At 35.9% G+C, this 24,382-nt stretch overlaps 1 protein-coding gene across 1 annotated transcript in view; it reads left to right on the top strand.

Moving 5' to 3' along the window:
* Nucleotides 1–24,382, top strand: part of vwa8 (von Willebrand factor A domain containing 8) — a 241,414-nt gene that overhangs the window by 91,009 nt on the left and 126,023 nt on the right. The window contains exons 26-29 of the mRNA XM_056464990.1: nt 8,363–8,514; nt 15,311–15,419; nt 16,231–16,369; nt 18,643–18,830. Of these exons, the coding sequence (XP_056320965.1) occupies nt 8,363–8,514; nt 15,311–15,419; nt 16,231–16,369; nt 18,643–18,830 (588 nt within the window). The remainder of the gene's footprint in view (nt 1–8,362; nt 8,515–15,310; nt 15,420–16,230; nt 16,370–18,642; nt 18,831–24,382) is intronic.

Raw genomic sequence — 24,382 nt, 5'->3', positions numbered from 1 at the left:
TTGGTTTTAGGAAGTTCCCCATATTAAGAATTCAGACTTTGTGTCGGCGATGAACTGTATGATGTTTAATAGATGAGGGTGAGTGACTCTGTGTCTGAGATGAGATGAGATATATCTCAAAGAAAGAGAGAGAGAGAGTCTGTCTCTTCACTCGGCCCACTCACACACTGATCTGACACATAGAGGCCACGCTGCCATTCTGGGCCACCTGTCTCTGAGCTTTAACTCTATACACATACACACACTCACACACACAATGTGGCAGACTCTCAGAAGCGACAGGGATGCAGATAGATGGAATTCATCTGTCACATTGGATGAGGAGTCAGTTGTCAGATTAGTTTTGCCACGAGCGTCCATCAGAGATCTACACTAGCAGTTGAAAGTTTGGACACTGTGATCTAAGAGACCTTTTGTTCTAAGGCTGTAAAATTATAAATATAAATTGTTTACTTATGAACAACATGAAAAGCAACATTTATTTGGTGCATACTATCCAGATCTGTCCTAAATAGTATTCTAAATAAGAAATATAGCTGCAAGCAGCAGTTATCGGGGTCAAGCAGCCCAGCGGCCACATCATAAACAAGCAAGGCAGCAAGCTACAGAGCAATGGGAAAACTCTATAACTTTTTGGTAGCATGGTCTGAGCCAAATTTGGTGAAAATTGAGCTAACAATCTATGGAGAGTTCAAAACAACTAAAAGTATAAAAGAATAAAGTATATCAATGTTCACTGTATGATCCAAGAAATCTAGCAAGACCAATCTCGTGACAATAGTTCAATTCAATTCAATTCACCTTTATTTATATAGCGCTTATACAATGTAGATTGACAAAGCAGCTTCACATAAAAGGTAACAGTAAATAGGAACAGTGTAGTTCAGTTTGTAGTGTTTAAGTTCAGTTCAGTTTAGCTCAGTTCAGTGTGGTTTGATATTCACTACTGAGAGTCCAAATACTGAAGAGCAAATCCAACGATGCGCAGCTCTACAGATCCCGAACCATGCAAGCCAGTGGCGACAGCGGAGAGGGAAAAAAAACTTCACTAAAGGCGGAAGTGAAGAAAAAAAACCTTGAGAGAAACCAGGCTCAGTTGGGCACGACCATTTTAATTTCTCCGCTGGCCAAACGTCTTGTGCAGAGCTGCAGTCTCAGTGGCGGAGGCTGGAAGCTGGCCTCAGCGAAGACTCGTCTGTCTCTGGAGCGTCACAGGAATCAGTCTCATGTTCTCCACTCTTCCATGACCATCACAGTAGCTGCTCAGGATTCGGCCAGGTCCAGGATATAAAAAACCTTGGGATCATCTCGTCGTTGGTCTTGGATCGAATCAGTGACTCTGCATAGTCTGAGGGCCTCGGGAAGAGTATCCCCAGGTGGAAATGGAGAATAAAGAAAATAATTAGCGTAGCTGATGTTCACAGTGTATATCAACAAGATGCATAACCTGTGTGGAAGCCCCCTAAGTGGTGCACTAAGTGTATGCTTTACTGAACAGATAGGTCTTTAATCTAGTTTTGAATTGGGAGAGTGTGTCTGAGCCTCGGACGTTATCAGGGAGGCTATTCCAGAGTTTAGGAGCTATAAGTGAGAAGGCTCGACCTCCTTTACTCGACTTTGCTATTCTAGGTACTACCAGAAGCCCTGAGTTTTGAGACCTTAAAGAGCGAGTTGGATTGTAGCGAGACAGAAGATTGGTTAGATAAACAGGAGCTAGATTATTTAAAGCTTTATATGTAAGAAAAAGCTTTATATGTAAGAATAGAAATAGAAAAAATAGAAAATAGAAAAAATATTCATAAGTCATTTGATAAATTTTGTGTGATTCTTTTGATAAAATTTAACTGTTTGTCAATTTTACCCAGAAGGTGGCGAATGTCAGGTATAAATCCCACACATTAAGTTTGGTTTCAATACTTCAAACCATTGCAGTTATTCAGCCTCTGGCTGCATTACATCAAGTTTGCGCACATGCTAAATGACAAAAGTTTTGTCTATCGACGTGAATGCTATAATTTTTGGTCTACATGGTCTTAAGATGATCCGAGTCAAATTTGGTGAAGGTTGGACCAACAGTCTAGGAGGAGTTAAAAAAGAATGGTTTGATCAAAATCAAAATGGCGGACAGGAAGTTTGGTAATAATTGCTATCTGGGTTGTCAACATGACCCAAGAAATAATTTGAGACCAATTTCATTAAAATAAGCATATGCAGTCAACAGTTATTACCAAATTTGTAAGTTTCATTAATAATGGCTAATGAATGTCTTATAACTCTTGTCCCATAGGTGGCACTGTCACCAAATTTTATGCTGTGGTCAGTGTGAGGCGATAATGACAGACTCAAAATTTGCTGTCATTATCTTTAACTATTGCAAAGATACACCCTCAGATGTAGTTTGGCATCATGCCATCACATTTGTCGGTGCAGTAAACAAAAACCGTTACACCTATTGACACAAGTTCCTTAACTTTTTGTCAGCACGGTCTGAAGATGATTTGAGTCAAATTTGGTGCAAGTCAGCCAAACGATGTAGGTGTTTGAAAAAGTAGGTTTTAGACCTAAGGCTAGATGGCGGACAGGAAGTTCAGTTAATTAAGGCATAATTGGTATCGATATTCTCAGGACAACCCAAGGAATATATCAAGACATTGTTTCATAACAATAGGCAAAATTAGTCAAAAGTTATTAGCATTTTTAGAAATATTATTTTAACGCTTGACCAAAAGGTGGCGCTGTGACGAACATTTTTGAGCACCTTAAGGGCACAGTCCCGAAGACACATATAGGGTTTATAAGAATTCGCCTATGCGTCCATAAAATATAGCAATTTTTGACTATTCAAAATGTCCGAAGGCCAAAATGGCTGACCTTAAAAAATGAGACATCATTCGACTCAGCATGCTACACCAGATGTAAAGAGACCAATTTTATGAATTTTGGACAAAGGGTTATTAAGTTATAAGCAAAAAAATCTCTGGACTGCGAGGAGACAGTGTGTCGTAACACTGCAGCTAACTTCAGACCTTGCGACTGTAATAACACACACCAAGTTTGGTGTAAATACGTCAATGCACTATGCAGATAACACCTTAAGTCAATTTTCACAAGCACTACGTTAAATTTGTTTGCAAGTTAATCAAAAACGATTTGTCTAATCAACTTGAATTCTATATCTTTTAGTCAGCATTGTCTGTAGATCTTGTGATTTTAAATTTTGGTGAAAAATCAGATAAACAGCCTAGGATGAGTTCGTTCAAATAGGTTTTACGAAAAATTCGAAATAGCGAAAAAATGTTCATGACGCAACATGATGGGTCATAAAATGTGACTTAAGCCAAGGAATTAGAGAAAAAATTATTTTGATTATAGGCCATTCAGGTCAAAAGTTACAAAGATAAACAAAAGTGAACCTTTGGACAAGTGGTGGCGCTAGAGAATTTAAATTGGAGAGTCCAAATTTGTTGTGGTTGAAGATCAGACTGTCCTCTGTCAGTGTGCCAATGTTTGCGCAAATGCCACAAACGGTTCAAAGAACTGCCTCAGACTCCCAGAGCAGAAGAAGAAGCTTGAAGAATAATAATAAGAACTGGAACGGATACAACAGGTGTCTGTGCACCTTCGGTGCTTGGCCCCTAAATAGTGTGTGCCAAATCATGAGGTGCCTACTGAATTTCAATATTTGAGTCTATTCTACTGGTAGTTTGATCTTTTATTTCACTAATTTGGCATCCGTTAAAGGTCCCATGAAATTAAAATAAAGGTTTTTTTAGATGTTAATATCAGTATGTTTGTTTAAAGGATATTCATAAGCTAGTGTGCTCCAAAACAGTGACAAAATTTGCTTCAAACCTTACAGTTCATCACTTCTGCCTAAATGAATTATTTTTTTCACATCACCTCATACTTCAGTCCCTCAAGATCTCAAATCTTGACCAATCAAATGCACTCAAGTATCTAAACGGTGATTTTCAAGACCTTTTGTTCTAAGGCTGTAAAATTCTAAATGTTAATTTTTGACTTGAGGGGCTACACAGTGGCGCAGTGGGTTGCACGATCGCCTCACAGCAAGAAGGTCGCTGGTTCGAGCCTCGGCTGGGTTATTTGGCATTTCTGTGTTCTCCCCGTGTTTGCGTGGGTTTCTTTCGGGAGACCTGGTTTCATCCACAAGTCCAAAGACATGTGCTATAGGTGAATATGGGAAGACTAAATTGTCCGTAATGTATGTGTGTGAATATGTGCATGTGGATGTTTCCCAGTGATTGGGTTGCAGCTGGAAGGGCATCCGCTGCGTAAAACATATGCTGGATAAGTTGCCGGTTCATACCGCTGTGGTGACCCCTGATTATTAAAGGGACTAAGCCGAAAATAAAATGAATGAACGTTTACTTATGAATTTAAGAAAACAACATAAAATACAACATTTATTTGGTGCGTCTCAATTCGCATACTATCCGGATCTGTCCTAAATAGTATTTGAAAATAGAATAAGCATGTCCTAAATCATAAGGTGACTACTAAATTGCAATATTTGAGTCTATTCTGCTGGTAGTTTGATCTTTTGTTTCATTCATTTGGTATTTGTTAAATGTCCCATGAAATTAAAATAAAGCTGTTTTTACATGTTAGTATCAGTATGTTACTTTAAGGGAGTGTGCTCAAAAACAGTGACAAAATTTGCATATAGAAGATGTCAAAATTCAAAGCTTGCAGTTTGTCACTTCCACCCAAATGGATAATTTTATTCACATCACCTCATATTTCAGTCCCTCAAGATCTCAAATCTTGACCAATCAAATGCACTCTTGTATCTAGACTGTGATCTTAAAGACCTTTTGTTCTAAGGCTGTAAAATTCTAAATATTAATTGTTTACTCATGAATTTAATAAAACAACATAAAAAGCAGCATTTATTTTGTCCGTCCCAATTCGCATACTGTCTGGATCCAGGCTAAATAGTATTCGAAAATAGAATTAGCATGTCTTAAATCATAAGGTGAATACCAAATTGCATATTTGAGTCTATTCTACTGGAAGTTTGATCTCTTATTTAATTATTTTTGGCATCCGTTAAAGGTCCCATGAAATTAAAATAAAGGTGTTTTTAGATGTTAACATCAGTATGTTAGCTTTAAGGATATCCATAAGCTAGTATGCTCAAAAACAGTGACGTATCTCTGTAAACCAATAGCTGTCAGTTGTGCGTGGTATGGTATGGTTCGCTTTTTGGTACCTTTTGACATTGTAAACGGCTATAAAAGCGTACTGAACTGTACTGTACCACTCAGTGGAAACGGGGCATAAGTGCATAGTGTAGTGAAGTCAAGTTGAGCTTTATTGTCATTTCACTAGGCCTGTCACAATAATCAATATATCAACTTATCGCAAAACACATGGCCATGACATCAATCATTTTTTTAATACTGAACATTGATTTTGTTCCCTAGACATGGTTCAAACATCTCTAAATAACTTAGCCATGGTTAAAACCATAGCATCTTAATCAACACGTGTACTGCTCTTCGCTCAATGGAGATCAGTCAATGAGTTGCATTGCACAGACCAGCACAAACAAATGAAACACTATGGATTTTCTGGTTGCACAATCACTCATGCTGTAGAGTCAGTTACAGGAATCCTATAAACAGCTAGCTCTAAAAGTTGATCTAATATGATTCGACTAGTCTTTCAGGAAAGCTGCCAACTGCCTTGTATTACCACCTATTAAACAAGCTTTCGATTTATTGATTCGGTTTGCTCACAACATTCTTCGTTTGGGATAAATGATCTGTAGTTTTGTAATACTGGAAAACCAACAGAGATATTAACATGGATAAAATGTATAATCATTGTGCAGGTTTTGTGCTTTTAGGAATTAGAGTAATAATGATTAATATAGGGTTTAAAACCAGACGTGTTAAGTTAAAATGGTGTAAAATAAAAATAGTGTTTAACGATTACTGTAATATTTAATTATTAGATATACTTTTATACATATAGTTAAGGTTATTGTCTGTTAATGTAAATGGAGGTTAAATATTACAATGTTATAAATATACTATGTTCATATGTGATGTACAATTTAAATTAATACTAGGATTTCAGTATTCATATTTATACTGAATTAGTTGAAAACAATAGATCTAAAACTAAATTCACTCAAGATGTCTCCTTTTCCCTCTTAATTTTGAGCTCTTTATGCAAATACATATTCTATCATTGATAAACTGAATCATATTTCATATATTTTATTATGTTGTTATGTTTGTAGAGATAAAATACTTAATTGGCTGTTCATGCTTAAATTTGTCTAATGCTATGCACATATTCTTATGTTTTATTTATATAAGACTCATTTCACAGCTAAATACGTGAACCACAACCTGAATTATTAATTGTGTACAACATGTTTTACTACTAATTTGCTGTTAATACTTTAGATTATGGTCTTATTCATGTTTTTTAGTTGTTCTGGACTGAATTGCAGATTGAATTGCAATTCACTAAATGTTTGGTAACACTTTGTTTTTCTCGCTATTAAAAAACCATTAATGACTCTTAGCTTAATAAACTTTTAATTTGCTGCTTATTAATAGAAACTAAGTAAGGTAGTAGTTGGGTTTAAGTATTGGGTAGGATTAGGGATGTAGAATATGCAGATTATATACTTTATATTTTAATAATAATATTCTATAATTGATTTGGTATTAATATGCATGCTAATAACCAGAGCCAGACTGAATCTTCGGACCTTTTTTGCTCTTTCTGCAGAATGTTGTAGAATATTTATGCGGAATGATTTTGGGAGCATAATACCAAAATATAACTTTTAAGTAAAGTGTCCGTTGCATTTAGAGGGAAGAATATTTTTACAGGTGGTTTGTCAAACCCACTCACTGTGTGAGGCAAACTCAGAAATGCACAATGTTTTATAGGGATATGGAATGATTGTAACATTCTACAACTTCTAAAAACAGCTGTTTTTAAAGTGCTTAAATTTGGTAAAACAAATTTGTATTGAACACTATTTGAACACTATTAAAACACTATTTGTGGATTTTTTTTTTCAGAAATCTAGTGTTTTTATCAATACCCAATGTAAAAACAAGACTTAAATACTTACCTAGTATAAAGCTTACATTTACATTTAGGCGTGATAACCGTGAAACCATGATTATTCTTCAGACAAATCGTGCAACCAAAATCTATAATTGTTGCATCTATAAATGTACTGCAGTTCAAAACATAACGTATGAATTTGTCTGAATGTAGAAGCCTACTTAAGCAATGCACTGCTTTTGTTGCGCTTTGAAATACAACATTTGAATGTTTGTAAAAAAAATTGTTGTACAATGCAGTGATGTTATGTAGTTTCAAAATACAATATATTAACATTTTAATGTAGAAAATACAACATGGGTGTTTTAAGGAGCAAAAATACAACATATAGGCTCTTATATACAGTTGTGTCATTACTCATATTGCAAGTCATATCTCTCCGGCCCCTCATTTGGGATGCTTTTCATGAACTGGCCCCCATGACAAACTAATTGAATAGCCCTGGAGTACAACATCTAAAACAAAACCGGCTATATTTATAGGCTACAGATCAAATTTATAGGCTACAGATCAAAAACAGGGTTCAAAATGACCTGTGACAAAAAAGATGAAACAATCATTCAAACTCATTTAACAAGTATTTTAGAAGCAAAAAAAACAAACAAATAATAATAAAATAAAGTATTTAATATGCCTTGTTTATTTGACCGACAATTCGTCCTTGTAGTTTCCTTTGCATAAATTTAGACACATTTGCATAATAGATTTAATTGTAGACACTGTAAATTTTAAACATTTTATACATAAAGATTTGGAATAAAATAAAAACAAAAAAAATCGTTTTTACAATACACATACTCTATAAAAGCTACTAATGCAAGCTGTAACTCACTTAAATTAGGCCACCAATTTGATTGCGTGAATGTTCCGTTACCTCTCTTCCTCTGGTCAAATGCCGGATCTGTTACCCCGATTTGTTCCGGGGCCTCGCAATTTACAAATTAAACACTGCTTAACAGTATAAGTAAATAAACAGATTGAATCATGAGCTCAAAAATGGGCTCTGTGCTTGCAGATTCTGTGTGGGCCTAACAAGCAATTAGTTAATAGTGAGAATTTGTCCCTATACTAAAGTGTTACAATTTCTCATTCCAATTCAATATAAATTCACACTCATCAACTGAAAGAAAACACATTTGTTCTATTTCTCCATAGTGGCTAATTTTTTTTTATTTTTAAATGCGTCATCATGAACAAACACACTTGTCTTGTGGCTTACCTACCTTCTTTTTTCCCCCCGTAGAAATTTCCAGATGAAGGTCTGGCCAACGTGGTGAGGAATGTGTTTGACTTTGACTCCTATAACAAGGACATGCGCGAGGTGCTGATCTCAGCTCTGCACAAACACGGCATTCCAATCGGAGCCAAACCCACCAGCGTCCACCTGGCCAAGGAGTAAGAGCTCAGCTGCTATTGACCCTTTACTATCCGTCAATAGAATGTCAAGTTCTTTATCTGCAATATCCTGGACTAAACAAGCTACATTTAGAAAGATCTGCTTTACATGATCCTCAAACCATACACTTGAACAAATGTGTTTCTTTAAAGGTGAATTGTTCAATTTTCATACTAAAATTGGCACTAAATGTTTTTTTTTTAAATGGTTCATTCTTTAATGTTAGCTAATGTATTTACTAACAATGAATTAAGTATCAACAAAGAATTCATTATGAATTAATTAGGAAGTAATTTCTTTCCCGTTTTGTTTCCAGAATCTTTTTCAGAATCTGCCTATTTATCTTCCCATTCCCATTCTTTTTTTAAACAGCTAGATTCTCTTATGTCATACATTTTAGGCTACAAGGTGCACTGAATTTTTAAGGGCCACTTGCAAAAGCCAAAAGAGTTGGGTGGCCTAGCCCTACCAGTTTTTCGATATTATTATTATTATTATTATTATTATTATTATTATTATTATTATTATTATTATTATTGGGCAACTAATGCTAGGGCCTTGATGTTTTGGCAATCTAGTGACCAAGCTGCCAAAAACTTGTCTGGCATGCATCCCAAATGGCCACAGTCAGTTGTTGGTATCTCTTTAGCTGCTATTCTTTTTTTCTAACCCATTATCTTTAAAGATGTCACAATAAAAAATTAATTATGAACAATCTTGTACAGCATTTATTCATCATAGTTTAACATTTAATGATGCGTTATTGAAATCTAAAGTTGTTCTTGTTAACATTGGCTAATGCACTGAGATTTAACAAGAACTAACAACAACTTTGTTTTTATTAACTAACGTATCAGAGATGAATACATACTGTAATGTATTGTTCCTTGTTTGTTCATGTTAGTCAATGAATTAACTAATGTTAATGGACCATTATTTTAGTGTTGCCAATGTGTTACTTATCTTCTCGAACAATCCCATATCAGAGTAAGTCTAATAGCAAATCAGAATTTGACTTTTTGAAATATAGTGGAAAACCTCTGAAAACAGTGACATTTATAAATTGAAGAAAGAAAGAAAGAAAAATTCTGATAGCATATAGTTAATTTGCTAAAAAAACAAACCAGATTTTTTTAAAAGAAATGTATTTTTATTTTGCTATTGTTGTCACCAAACTCAATGTAAAAACATGATTTCAGAAACTCCACAACTAAGGATACTCCCATTTTAGTTTTTGTTGCAATTGTACTCTTCAATACACAACATAAAAACATATCTGAAAAATACTAAAATTGATGTTGATGATAATAATCTCCCCATATGAACCTAAATTAAAGTGTTTCATTTTAATGGTTTTCATTTAAAATGAATGCTGCAGTCTTTTCCTATGCTGCTAATCATAATCTCATTATACATTACCTGACAAAAGTCTTGTTATCGATCCCAGTTGTAAGAGCAACAAATAATAACTTCACTTTGAGTTGATCATTTGGAAAAGTGGCACAAGGTAGATTTTTCTATTGAATCATCTGTTGAACTGCATCCTAATCGTCACTAATACTGCAGAAGACCCTCTGGAACCCATGGACCCAAGATTCTCATATAAATTAGTCAAGTTTGGTGAAGGAAAAATCATGGTTTGGAGTTACATTCAGTATGGGGGCGTGCAAGAGATCTGCAGAGGGGATGACAACATCAACAGCCTGAGGTATCAAGACATTTGTGCTGCCCATTATGTTACAAACCACAGGAGAGGGCAAATTCTTCAGCAGGATAAGCGCTATCCTGCTGAAGAAGGTCTCATACTTCGGCCTCCACATCAAAGTTTCACAAAGCAAAGAAGGTTAAAGTGCTCCTGGATTGGCCAGCCCAGTCACCTGAGAGGAACATTATTGAGCATGTCTAGGGTAAGATGGAGGCATTGAAGATGAATCCAAAGAATCTTAATGAACTCTGGGAGTCATTCCAGATGACTTTATTAGTAAGTTATTTGAGTCATTGCAGAGATGTATGGATGCAGTCATCCAAGCTCATGGGAGTCATACACAATAGTAATTATTTCTCCACTGACCATGACTTTATATTCTATACTGTACATTATTTCTGTTAATTGACAAGACTTTTCTCTAAGCAAAGTCAGATCTTACTGTCCTAATTAAATAATTAATAATCAAGTCATGATTATATATTATTTTGGTAAAATAAGCGTAATCTAGAGGCCTTTGCCTTTCATATAAGCAACTTCTGATACCAAATGATCAACTAGAATGATGAATTGTTCCTAAAACTTGGATAGGCGACAAGACTTTTGTCAGGCAGTATATAATTGATTAATGAAACCTTGAAAAGACTGCTGAAAATGATCCTGAATGTCTTGGAATTTCATTATCATAATACACCATGAAGCATTATATGAACACTGAAAAATGGTTATGCCTGAGATATTATACTGTATGTCTAGCCCTTTATAATTTCTTGCCCAAAAGTCACCAACTTCACCTTTAACAGGTGCATTTAACTGCATTTAAAATGCTGCTCATTTCATTGAAGATGTAATAGCAAAACCATACTTAAGCTTCCATTAAATTAAGCTGTTGAAAATTCCATAGATTTATAGCTAAAATCGCTAAAAACTGAAAACTTTGTTGACTGGCTGTGTCTGAAAGCTAAAAAATGCTGTCTTCGGAGGCTACAATCTCTTGGTTATCACTAAAGCTCTTTCTAGTGTATTGTACATCAGTGATCCTCCGTAATAAACCGTTTTCTTAGATGATGACGAGCTGACAAAACATTGCTGTCACTCTGATACAAGTTTTATTTATGGAGAAAATTTTAAAGCACTGCAGTGTTAGGGTGTTCCTTGTTTATTTGGGATAATTAGAAATGTGTATATTCCATACAAAATATGAAGCTGTGGCTTCGCGGTGCGCTTGTGGCATTCATTCAACTGGGTGCATCTGGTGTCTCGCTCAAGCTGCACACCATTGGAAATAACGATCTTGCGTGAAAAGAAGCGATATGCGAACGGCCCCTAAAAGGCCGCCGTCATTTGCAAACTCCATCAGCTGATCTTCTTGCACAGACATGGTGGATTCACCTGATTTGTTGACTAATGGGTTGCAGGTCTATTCCTTAACAGTTCGCAGGTCTTTCACTGCATCTTTTCCCCTTAGCAAAGCAACTTTCCAAAGGCGTTTGTTTCTTACTCATTTTTTTGCTTGTGGGTTAAATTTGGCCGCTTAAGTGATGAGATGTAAGTGAGAGAATATGCTCATTTTTTAAAATAAAAGATCATTCATACTCAGCTAATAAATAAAACAGAAATAATTCATGATTTCTTGTGCGGCCCAGTACCAATTGATCCAGTGACCGGTACCGGTGGTTGAGAACCACTGTTGTACATGATTCAATCGTTTCGCTGTTTCAGATGTCTGCCTGAAGTCAGTTTCAGAGTTCCAGAGTCACCGCCTATTTACGCAGCTAGACAATAAGTTGTCAGCTGTTTTAGCTTTCGGACACAGCCAGGGTCTGGTTAGTGCTTTTAAAGAATGTGATTAATTCTGAGCAGATTCCAAATAGATTTGAGCATCTCTAATACTGCACACTTTCAAAGTGGGTAATCTGGAGCCGGGAAGCAAACCTGTCACCTTTCTGTTTTGGATTTAGAATAGGTTGTTGTCGTCGTCTATTTACAACTTGCGTGAAGTTTGTTTGTTTTTGCACAGAATATGCATTTGAGGCTAATTTCGCACATCAGTCACACCACCTTACATAAATTCACCTGTATTTGCACGAGTAGATTGTATACAAAGTAAAACAAAAAAACATTAGTATAGACAAATTTCCACCAGGTGACATGAATGACACCGAATGCGCAACGCGGTTGCCAAGAACATGAGTTATTGGCCTTTATGCTGGGTTCACACCAGACGAGAAGCATCGCATCACTCACTCTCGATTACTCCTGGAATGTTTTTTTGCCTCATGCAAATTTTCCATTTCAGTTGAATTGTTTATACTTGAACTAAAGGCATGATTGAGGGCGAATTTCAAACGTAACACGCATCATTTGTGGCCTGGGCAGAGAATTGGCTTTATTCGATCTGTTGTATTGACCTTGTATGTACTTAAACTATTATCTATAATCGGCGTCATTTACTCACCCTTTACTTGGTCCAAATCTTCACTACTGTAGCTTCTTTCTTTTGTTAAACACAAAAGATTTTTTTTTTAAAAAGGTGAAAACCTTTAACCATTGACTTCAGTGCAGCTCATCTTTTCTCCCATAGTGCTTTTACAAAGCAGATTATGTCAAAGCAGCTTAGCATAAATCAAGTTCTAGTCAATTGAAACTGCTTCAGTCCAGTTTTCACAGTTGAAGTTTAGTTTAGTTTACTATTGACCATTGAATAAGAACACTTGAACCTTAAGAATCATTGATTGTTTGAGTATTTGTTTTTCATAAATGGAAGTCGATGGTTACAGGTTTTCAGCTTTCTTCAAAATATCTTCTTCTGTGTTTTAAACAGAAAAAAGAAACTCAAAGTTTTAAAACCACTTGAGGGTGATTTAAATGGTGAGTAAATAAAAATTTTACTTTCTCTTTAAATTCTAATTCGCTGTGAGGTAAACATTAAAAGCATCTTGAACTGAATAATTCTTTAGCTGAAAATTTGTTCCTGTAAGTAAACTAGAGCAAGTGATTGCAACAAAACACACCAAATGTGGTTGACAAAACGGCGTGGTTTCAAAGATTGTGTGTTCAGCTCAATAATTTCAACCGTAATGATTTTGCATTCCTGTTAGAGAGAGACAGTTGTGTCTCTGTAATGCAGTGATTTGGACGGCACTAGGCAAAGGGAGAATTTAATCTGAATTGGCTCTTTGTGTGACGTCTGTATCCCTGATGTGTGTACGTCTGTTAAAGTGCCCTTTTGGATTTTGCCTTTTATTTGTTAAATAAATGTTACGCAACAGAATTATTAAACAGCAAATAATGTCTCACTCAGAAGAAAAAAGGGCATTTCTTTACTTCATGTTGTATATTAAACACTTTCAATAAAGGAAATTATTTGTTTCTTCCGTCTCATATTTGTCTTATTTCACTTGATTTTGATTGTCAAATTTTCCATCTGGTCAATTAAGTTTTTTGTTTCTTGGGAAGAAACAAATATTTCCTTTCAAATGACATATGTAAAAAGCTAAATTGCATTATTAATCAGTTTTTTGAGAGATACTTTATTTGTCATAAAATTATAACATTATTATTTACTTTTATTTCTTATGTTACACTTAGGTTTCAGTAGCCATTACTCCAGTCTTCAGTGTCAAATGACCCTTCAAATAACATTTTAACATGCTGGATTGGTTGGATTGGAAAGGAGCATCACAGTTAATAGAGAAAACTTGTGTTCATTTGTGAAAACTTTTTAAATAACAGCATGTTGTTGGTGGAAATATATAAAGACTCCAAACCTTTAAAATATGATACATTGATGTATACATGAAAATTTTTTAATGTTAATTACATTCATATTTTAACTTTTGTCAGATCCTATCTACATGAAGTGCAGAGTAGTGAAGTAATGATTGAGAATAATAACTGCGCTACAGCCAGATGTTTAAGTGCAACCTTCAATAATGTCAGTGAATTTCATTGTTACCATAGAGACACGTGCCGTTTTCAGAGTTGAGGCATGTGCATAGTGGGATGAAACCATCATTACCATTCCATTTACATGCCATTATTTTCTAATTTCCATCCAAGTATCATTGAGTTCTTATTCATAACTTAGTTCTTAAGTTCTTAACTCATTTTTAAAGATGCAAAAATCACTGCGCAAAAAAAAAGATATATATATACACACACACAGAATTATTAGCCCCCCTGTTTATTTTTTACCAAATTTCTGTTTAATTGAGTTTTTTTTCAACACCTTTCTAAACATAAGTTTTAATAACTCTTCTCTAATAACTTATTTATTTTATCTTTGCCATGATGACAGTACATAATATTTTACTAGATATTTTTCAAGCCACTTCTGTACAGCTTAAAGTGACATTTAAGGCTTTGTTCTGTGGACTATCGAAAAAAAAATAGCTTAAAGGGGTTAATAATTTTGACCTTAAAATGTTTTTTAAAAAATTAAAAACTGCTTTTATTCTAGCTGAAATAAACCAAATAAGACTTTCTCCAGAAGAAAAACTATTATCAGACATATGTGAAAATTTCATTGCTCTGTTAAACATCATTTGAGAAATATTTAAAAAATAAGAAAAAAATCAAAGGGGGGCTAATAATTACACACACTCACATATATATTTCATTAGAGTTTTGTCTTGTTTCTAATCCAAATATATATTTTAAAATTAAATCAAGAAGCATTTTCCTGACAAGTAAAAAAAATATTGAAATAGAACAGAAATAGGTCAAAATTAAGTGAATTTTTCCTTAAAACAAGCTCAATTATCTGACAATGGTGTCAAAGCTAAAAACAAGATTAATATTCTGAATATTTTGTTTGTTTTTTTAAGGAAAACTCAATTTTTTTAAATAATTTTTCTGAAAACAAGACAATTATTTTCGCTTGTCTAGAAAATACTTCTTGATTTAAGAGTTTTCAGCTATTTGGACTAAAAACAAGACAAAAATTCTAAGTAAGAAAAGCATTTTTTGCAGTCTGTTGGTGTGTTTGTCACCTTCAGGTTGACCCAGTAAGGTGTTTTCATGACCAATATATTTTGTCACAATCAGTGTATTTTAACAAGTGAAATGACCCAATACACTTTTCCTAGGTTACCATTGCCAGATTCTAAGATGACAGGTTATTGGACTATCAGTCAGGGTGGTAATACACGACGAAAGCTGCTGTGTCCAACAGAATCCCATCGGATCGATATCAAGGTATCGTAAACCCTTCCGTTTCCAAAGTTGTTTTCGGCTTTGAAACAAATTGACCTCATGATAGTGATTTCTAAACCTCGTCCATCTGATGAAAATGAAGTAAATCATAGTCTTTCCTCACTCCAAAATTGTAAAGTTTACATTTTTATCAATTGATGGTAGAACAGTAAAAGAATAGTAAAATCGACCAGTCGCCAAGAAGTCATACATTTCATAAATAAATACAAATCGTCATAAATTTAGCATTATTGAAAATAGCAGTCACACGCGTTTGCTCAAAAATTACATTTTTGTCATCATTTACTCGTTTCGTCATCCTCCTTTTGTTCCAAACCTGTCTGAATTTTTGTTGAACACAAAGGAAGATATTTTGAAGAATGTTAGAAACCTGTAATCATTGTCTTCCATAGTAGGAAAAACAAATACTGTGGTTATAGGTTTTCAGCTTTCTTCAAAATACCTTCTAGTGTTTAACAGAATAAAGAAACTCATAAAGGTTTGGAACCACTTAAGTGTGAGTAGATGTTGAGTCAAGTTTCTTTTTAGGGTGAACTATCTCTTTAATTTACTTATATGTGTATTTAATCTGTTTATTTATTGGAGAAAATGTAACAATGTAGCATAAATTAAAGCTAGTGTTGTCAAAAATGACAGAAAAATTACATAAAGTGTCTTATTATATTAACATAGTCAAAGTAACGTGCCAAAAAAATAGTTTAAATTTGTCAGACAGTTTAAAAAGTGATTTGATTGGCTGTTTCAGCTGTCAGCCATTTTGTGAGGTTATTCTGATGTTTGTGGTGCTCCTTAGGGCCCAGTGTTTCTCCGGGTTCAGAGTTACCCTTCTGAAAGACATGAGTCCAGATCCATGAGCTTCACTGAGGAACAGGCCCACTGGCAAATCCCTATGAACGAAGTCAACATCGTCTGTGACGTCACCACTGCTAAAGGTAAGCTTGATTACTTAGCCAGACAATACATGGCATTATGCAGTCTTGGGTTTGTTTTTTTATAGGCCTATTTCAAAAATATGGCTATTGAACCCAAAAGTAGGAAAGCGTTTATTCCGTCATCCAATTCCACTAAGATAACAATCGCCATTAATTATGATAGTTTCCTGTCAGTCAGTATGTATTTAACAAAAATCAATAGCACATGGATATATGAAACACTCTAAATCAGGGGTGTCAAACTCAGTTCTTGCAGGGCCGCAGCTCTGCACAGTTTCTAATTAAACACACCTGATCTTACTAATTGAGTCCTTCAGGCTTTTTTAAAACTTACAGGCAAGTGTGTTGAAGCAGGGTTGGAACTAAACTGTGTAAGAACTAAACCCCTGCTCTAAATAGCACGAAGGTTACTTATTTATCAGACATAGGTTCATTTATTTATTTTTTAGTCATTTAATTTTTATGTGAATCATGTAAAATGTATGATTTTCCAATTAGTAATTATGGCCAAATGTATGAAACCACAGCTTGAAGCAAATGTATTCAGTCATTATTACACATTGACTGGTAAGTAAAATTTTTTCACGTAGACATTCACATTGAACTTAGTTTACTTTACCGTACATACATTTTGTAATAAAATATAAAAACCATAACAATAATATGGGTGATATTACAATAGATTTACTCTTAGACCCTCATGAAATAAAATCCTGTTTCAGAAACACTATAGTATATTTATTATAAGTTGCTTACACTGAAAAAAATGTCTTTTCTAATTGATAATGTCAGGTAGGTCTACTTTGTGTATGAAGAGCAGGTAATAACCCTCTCTACTCCAGTGTTGTGAATGTGATCTGCTGATCTAACAGACACAGTGCAGCATAATTTAGAAAAAGCAGTTCATGTTGCAGGTCAAAATGCAAAACTAAATGAATTTCCACACTGATTATTTATTTTAACAGGAACAAATAGTCTTGGAGAAAGTTTTTGATGTTGTCATGAGCACGACACGCAGTTTGATTTGTGAATGAATGGAGAATGATTAACAGGCACGGCGGTGGGAAATGCTGAACTGAACATGAATTTAACCACTTTCAACTGTACTTCACATTAAAATATAGAATGGCTTCAGAACATTGAGGATATAGTAGGCATACAAGACAACTTTCTAGGCCATTATAATAAGCTACCTTTATAGCTTTTGTTGGCTCATTGGGATCGGTACCAGCTGGCCGATACCCGATCCATCAAAAATATGCGGTATCCAACTGATATCCAAGTATCAGGATCGGTGCATCTCTACTTATGTTTATTTTATTATAACGAGAATGAAATATTTTAGTTTTTGACTATTAAAAACTAACCCTTATTCAATAATTATTGATACTGAATGATATGAACCATGATATCATGTTTTGTTTTTTTTGCAATATCACCCAGCCCTAATTAGAAGCTGCCTATATTCACAATGTTCACACAACTCTGCTTAAACACCTTTTAAAAGTGATTTTTGCATAATAGGTCCCCTTTAATACCAAATGTATTAGAAATAAGCTGAAACAAATACAGTAAAAATATTAATATATTGGTCATGAGCTTTGGGTCATGACCGAAAGGACAAGATCTCGGATACAAGCAGCTGTAATGAGTTTCCTTCGCAAGGTGGCAGGGTGCGCCCTCACTTATAGATAGGGTGAGGAGCTCTGTCACCCGGGAGGAGCTCGGAGTAGAGCCGATGCTCCTCCACTTTGAGAGAAGACAGCTGAGGTGGCTTAGGTATCTGTTTCAGATGCCTCCTGGATGTCTACCTAGGGACATCCCACAGGGAGGAGGCCTCGGGGAAGACCCAGGACATGCTGGAGAGACTATGTCTCTTGGCTGGTCTGGGAACGTCTTGAAATACCCCTAGAGGAGCTGGAGGAAGTGTCTAGGGAGAGGGAAGTCTGGGGTTCTCTCCTGAGACTGCTGCCCCTGCAACCCGGCCCCAGAAAAGCAGAAAAAAATAATAAATGAATGACTATTAATAATTGTTATATTTCAATTCGAAATGATGCACATTAAGCTACATATAGTATTCCAGAACAAAACAGCACCCATTTATTAAATTGATTAAATGTGTAACTTATAAACTTGCTATTATTTCCTCAACTATAATGAATGGCAGTCGTAGCAGTGGCGGTTCAACCAGATTGAATGTCTCCCTGCTTCCAGTCTCAGTCACCATATTATAAAATAGACCTATTTTTAGACTGACTTTTTCTTTCTTATAGATTCCATTTATGTGGCCACGTGTAATCCTGTATCGCTGTATGCTATGAAGGAGAAAGGAGACTCTGTACAGTGTATAGAGCTCTATGACATCTTCCCCAGGACCATCAGTGGAGTTTGGCAGCCCTTCGTCTCTGTGGCAGCACTGGGCAACCCGCTGCAGGACCAGGTGGTGCTCCATGAAGAACAGGTGTGTGTGTGTGACCTGTAACCTACCCTACTTCATGGGTATTACACATGAAAGTGTTGCCGTTCACTTGCTGCAATTACCAGTCCATGTACAGGTGTCATTCCTGCCCTAATGTTATTCTGTTATTATCTGAGCCTGGAAACAGAAGATCAGATGCATCATTTCCAGCAAACTAGCGAAGGGACAAAATAATAGTGGATGGAAATGGTCAAAGATCAAAACAAATTCGCGGCTGAGATGTGAGCTAATAGATTCACTTTAGTCTGTCAAGATGGTGTGTGATGTTTTTTTTCTTCATAAATATATATATATTTTTAATTCTGCTGGTCACTAGTTATGTTTCAAATAGTCATTTATTTGTAGGATGTCTTGCTTCAGGCGACGCAGGGGCGCAGAGGGTAGCACTTTCGCTTCACAGCAAGAAGGTCACTGGTTCGAGCCTCGGCTGGGTCAGTTGGCGTTTCTGTGTGGAGTTTGCATTTTCTCCCCGTGTTCGCGAGGGTTTGCTCCGGGTGCTCCAGTTTCCCCCACAAGTCCAAAGACATGTGGTACAGGCAAATTGGTTGTGCTAAAATTGACCATAGTGTATGTGTGTGAGTGAGTGTGTTATGGATGTTTCCCAGTGATGGGTTGCATCTGGCAGTGCATCCGCTGTGCAAAACAAGTGCTGGATAAGTTGGCGGTTCATTCCGCTGTGGCAACCCCAGATTAATAAAGGGACTAAGCCGAAAAGAAAATGAATGAATAAATGAATAAATGATTTCTTGCTTCAATAATTTTTTTACTTTACCCCAAAAACACTTAAAAAGAGAGTTCACTCAAAAAAAGAACTTTAATTTCATTTAACTTTCATCCCTCATTCCTCAATATTATTCAAAGCACAGAGACGATTTTAATAGAATCTGAGAGAGTTTTGTGTTTTTGAACTGAAAATATATAGAACCAACTTTTCGATGCTTTAATAAATTCATTAAAACGCAATCCACACACATACATAAAGAGCATGACGTGGTAAACAGAAGCTTAAATGCGCTTCACTGTATTTTATTTTATACTTGTATGTTCATTGATCAGTGTTTAAGCATCTGCCTGTCCAAAAAAGGTCACCACCTGTTCTGCGTCCCAATTCGCATACTTATACTACGCCCTAAAAGTATGTACTTTTTTTGTGAAGGAAAAGTATATACTTATGAGTGTTTAACTGAAGAGTATGCACGCTTTGGGACATGCTACTTTCTCCTTAACAGATGCCCCTTGTTTTGTTGCTTAGTTATGTCCCTTGTCAATCATTTTGACACTTCATCCACATAATTCTTTCATATTTAATTACCTACCTTATTGGAGGAGCAGCAACAGAAAAATCTGCCATTCGCGAGTCTTTCATGCAGACAAATCTCCTCAGTCTTTGGATAATTATGCATTCAGACATTATTGTCCAAACATATCTTGATATTAGTTCACGTTGTTGTTGCGGATGAAATATAACATTAAAAACACAATATAAATATTTACAATTGTAATAGTGTGAAGGATGTTTTCTTGGCACACTTTGGGCCCATTAGCACCAATTTGACATTGTGTCAATTCTACAGCCAGAGTATTGCTGACAATGTCCATCCCTTTATGACCACAGTGTACTCATCTTATGGCTACTTCCAGCAGGATAACGCGCCATGTCATAAGCGAGAATCATCTCAGACTAGTTTCTTGAACATGACACTGAGTTCACTGTACTCACATGTCCTCCACAGTCATCAGATGTCAATCCAATAGAGCAACTTTGGGATGTGGTGGAACGGGAGATTCGCATCATGGATGTGCAGCTGATAAATCTTCAGCAACTGCTTGATGCTATCATGTCAATATGGATCAAAATCTCTTGAGTTATAATTCCAGTACCTTCTTGAATCTATGCCATGGAGGATTAAGGTAGTTCTGAAGGCAAAAGTAAGGTGTACCTAAAAAAGTGGCCACTGAGTGTACATCAAAGTGCTTTTTTGCTTTTTCATATTTTTTTTTAAAGAAGGCAGGGAAAACCATTTATAAAAATATCCTTGTACATGTGGACATGGCCTTAAAGCATTCTAGTGAGTCTGAAGACATTGATCAGCTGTTGCATGTGTGTTTAAATTACAGCTAAACTCTGCTGAACACTTGCGCTCCATTTACATGTCTGTGCACCACTAGTCTAGCGAAAAATCTTACAAAATGAGTGGAAGCTGTTTAAACTCCCTATTAAAGCCTGTGGTTTTATAATTATCTGTTTATGAATGTGAGTTTTCAGAGATCACTGCTTTTGGTCAATTTGTGTATCATCTTGTTTTTAATAAACATTCTGGTTACTAGGTATATATGAATAAAAAAATCTAAGAGGAATTCATATTCACAGTGCATCTGGTGTGTGTTTAGAGAGAAAGCCTGAAACTTTAAAACACCTGTTAGCAGTGGAAAAAAAGAGATGTGGAGAACATGATTACTAATCGCTTATAAAAATCTAAAAATACAGACGTCCAGACATCACAGGGGGCCATCCAGGGGTTATTACTCTCCCGGGAGAGAAAAAGCAAAGGTTGAATGGAACAGTGTGGCCCGTGACCATAACAGCCCGTCTCAGCCAAACCCTCCATCTGTCCTGAAGTGATGCAAGGCTTCTATTAATAACACAGACAGCATGTCGTAAACGCAAGCCAGGGTGTAAGGAAACCATTATCCTGTAGATTCAATAGTGAAGGGGAATTTAAGGCCTGTCCCGTCTCGACAACCTTTTCTATGAAAGTCAATTGAAAGTAATAGTTCAGCCAAATATAAAAAAGATACAGTTATATTACTCACAGTCAGGCCATCCAAGATGTAGGAGACTTTTATTTCTTCAGTAGAACAATAAAGGGATGATTCATCCAAAATTTAAATTTGCTGTTAATTTACTCGCTCTCTGGCCATTAAAGATGTAAGTGACTTTTTTTTCATTTGTGGTTCTTAGTCAATGGTTAATATAGATTAGATATAAACTCATATAAACCAGGTGTTGTGAATTTCTCTATCTGGCTCACGGCACCAAAACTGTTGTGAAATTCTAAGATGAGCCAAAAACCAGGGAAAACTTTTGGGTATCTTCAAAACAGAATCCTTTAATAAGCAGAACTTAGCGTCGCTGTGGCGTCATCGAAAGAACTCTGTCTTCATACAGCAGACACTAAGTTTTTATACATTTTACAGAGAGGTGGGGACGAACCTAAACAAAGCATGCAAATAAATAGTTGTTTGTTAGTAGGGTAAATTGCCTTCCCCCAGCCCCAATCTCATCAGCATATAAGTACCCATTCATGATGCATTTTAGCAAGAACACAAAGCATGCAAATGAAGTTTTGGAGACAGAACACGCCCGGCCAGTTGACCAGCTTGAGAGTATCACCCAAAGACAAAAGAAGAGTTGTTGAGACAATGCCTTTAGCATTTGTATCACTTTGACACTGTCAGTGCTCAGGAAACCAAGAGATTTTAAGGTCTGTATAAAGAAAAGTATAACTTTTCATTTATATATAGATTATTGCTAATTTGGAACTAGATTATATAAATTTATATTCCCACACAGGTCAGTCCCTGATTTGAGTCGTTGATTTCCCTAAATTGAGTCCAAATTAGTCCCTGTGTCTCCTGATGAAACAGGGAGATCCTGAAGTCTTATGAAACAAAACAAATGTGCACAAAATTTTTAATTATTAGGTTTATCTTGAGCCTAAGCAAATTAGAAATTAATAATAGAAAGTAAACTACTGATTCTTTAAATTTGAGTCAAACAATAAAACTACAAGGTACTGTATGTATTATATGTATATAATATTTTAGATAAATACTTACATTTTAAACAATATATGAAACCACAAAACATTTCAAATTAATGACACTATATTTCATATACCCTCACCGGCCATTTTGTTAGGTACACCTTACTAGCGGGTTGGACCTGCCTTAATCCTTTGTGGCATAGATTCAACAAGGCACTGGAAATATTCCTCAGAGATTTTGATCCACATTGACATGATAGCGTCATGCAGTTGCTGCAGATTTGTCGGCTGCACATCCATGATGCGAATCTTTAGTTCCACCACATCCCAAAGGGTTGGGTTGAATTGAGATCTGGTCACTGTGGAGGCGATTTGAGTACAGTGAACTCATTGTCATGTTCAAGAAACCAGTCTGAGATGATTTGCGCTTTATGACATGGTGCGTTATCCTGCTGGGAGCAGCCATCAGAAGATGGGTACATTGTGGTCATAAAGGCATCGACATTGTCAACAACAATACTTAGGTAGATTGTGTTCAATGCTCAATTGGTACTAATGAGCCCACAATGTGCCAAGAAAATACTCCCCACACCATTACACCACCACCAACGTGAATCGTTGATACAAGGCAGGATGGATCCATGCTTTCATGTTTTGACACCAAATTCTGACCCTGCCATCCGAATGTCGCAATCAGAATTTGAGATCCATCAGACCAGGCAACGTTTTTCCAATTTTCTATTCTCCAATTTTGGTGACAGGAGTGGCACCCAATGTGGTCTTCTACTGCTGTAGGCCATCCGCCTCAAGGTTTGATATGTTGTGTGTTCAGAGATGCTCTTCTGCAGACCTCGGTTGTAACGAGTGGTTATTTTAGTTACTGTTGCCTTTATCTGTAAACCCTAGAGATGGTTGTGCGTGAAAATCTCAGTAGATCAGCAGTTTCTGAAATACTTAGATCACCCCGTCTGGCACCAACAACCATGCCATTATTCACCTAAATCACCTTTCTTCCCCATTCTGATGCTCAGTTTGAACTGCAGCAGATCGTCTTGACCATGTCTACATGCCTAAATGCATTGAGTTGCTGCTGTGATTGGCTGATTCGAAATTTGCGTTAACGAGCAGTTGGACAGGTGTACCTAATAAAGTGGCCGCTGAGTGTATACCATTATGTTGACATTCTAAAACAGTTCATTGTTTCATAAGCATGTGCTTTTGTCAGACATATAAAACCTTCTTTAGTTGAAAAATTAAGTTATGCACATAATCTGAATAACTAGATAACGCTTACTTACTAACCTTCAGCTTTTATCCGACTTATCAGGGGTCGCCACAGTGGAATGAACTGCTAATTACTCTGGTATATGTTTTATGTAGCAGATGCCTTTTCAGCAGTGTGAAACACCTATACGCCTTCTCATTCACACACACATTCATTCACTAGCAATCAATGCTTACTATCAAATGGATTTAAACACTCCATTCCCTGTCAAACAATTTTTATTTCCTTTGATATGATGTTACCAACCATGAAAGTTGGAACTAGTATCAACTCATCCAGAGCAAATCAGGGCAAAAATCTGAGCAAATTCATGCAAAAGAACATTTAAGTTTCTTAAAGGGACAGCTGTTTTTTTTTTTTTTTTTTAATCCCAGGGTCAGAGGGAGGCTGGAATATGGTTGAGTTAAACTAAATTATGAGTGTTCTTGGCGGATAAAACCTCTGCATTAACCTAACATTATAAGAGCGCTTCAGGGAATAAA

The sequence above is a fragment of the Danio aesculapii genome, chromosome 9, assembly GCF_903798145.1.
Source record: "Danio aesculapii chromosome 9, fDanAes4.1, whole genome shotgun sequence".
In the NCBI taxonomy this organism is placed as follows: domain Eukaryota; kingdom Metazoa; phylum Chordata; class Actinopteri; order Cypriniformes; family Danionidae; genus Danio; species Danio aesculapii.
The sequence above is the reverse complement of the archived record's forward strand: the minus strand, read 5'-3'. Positions and strand labels throughout refer to the sequence as shown.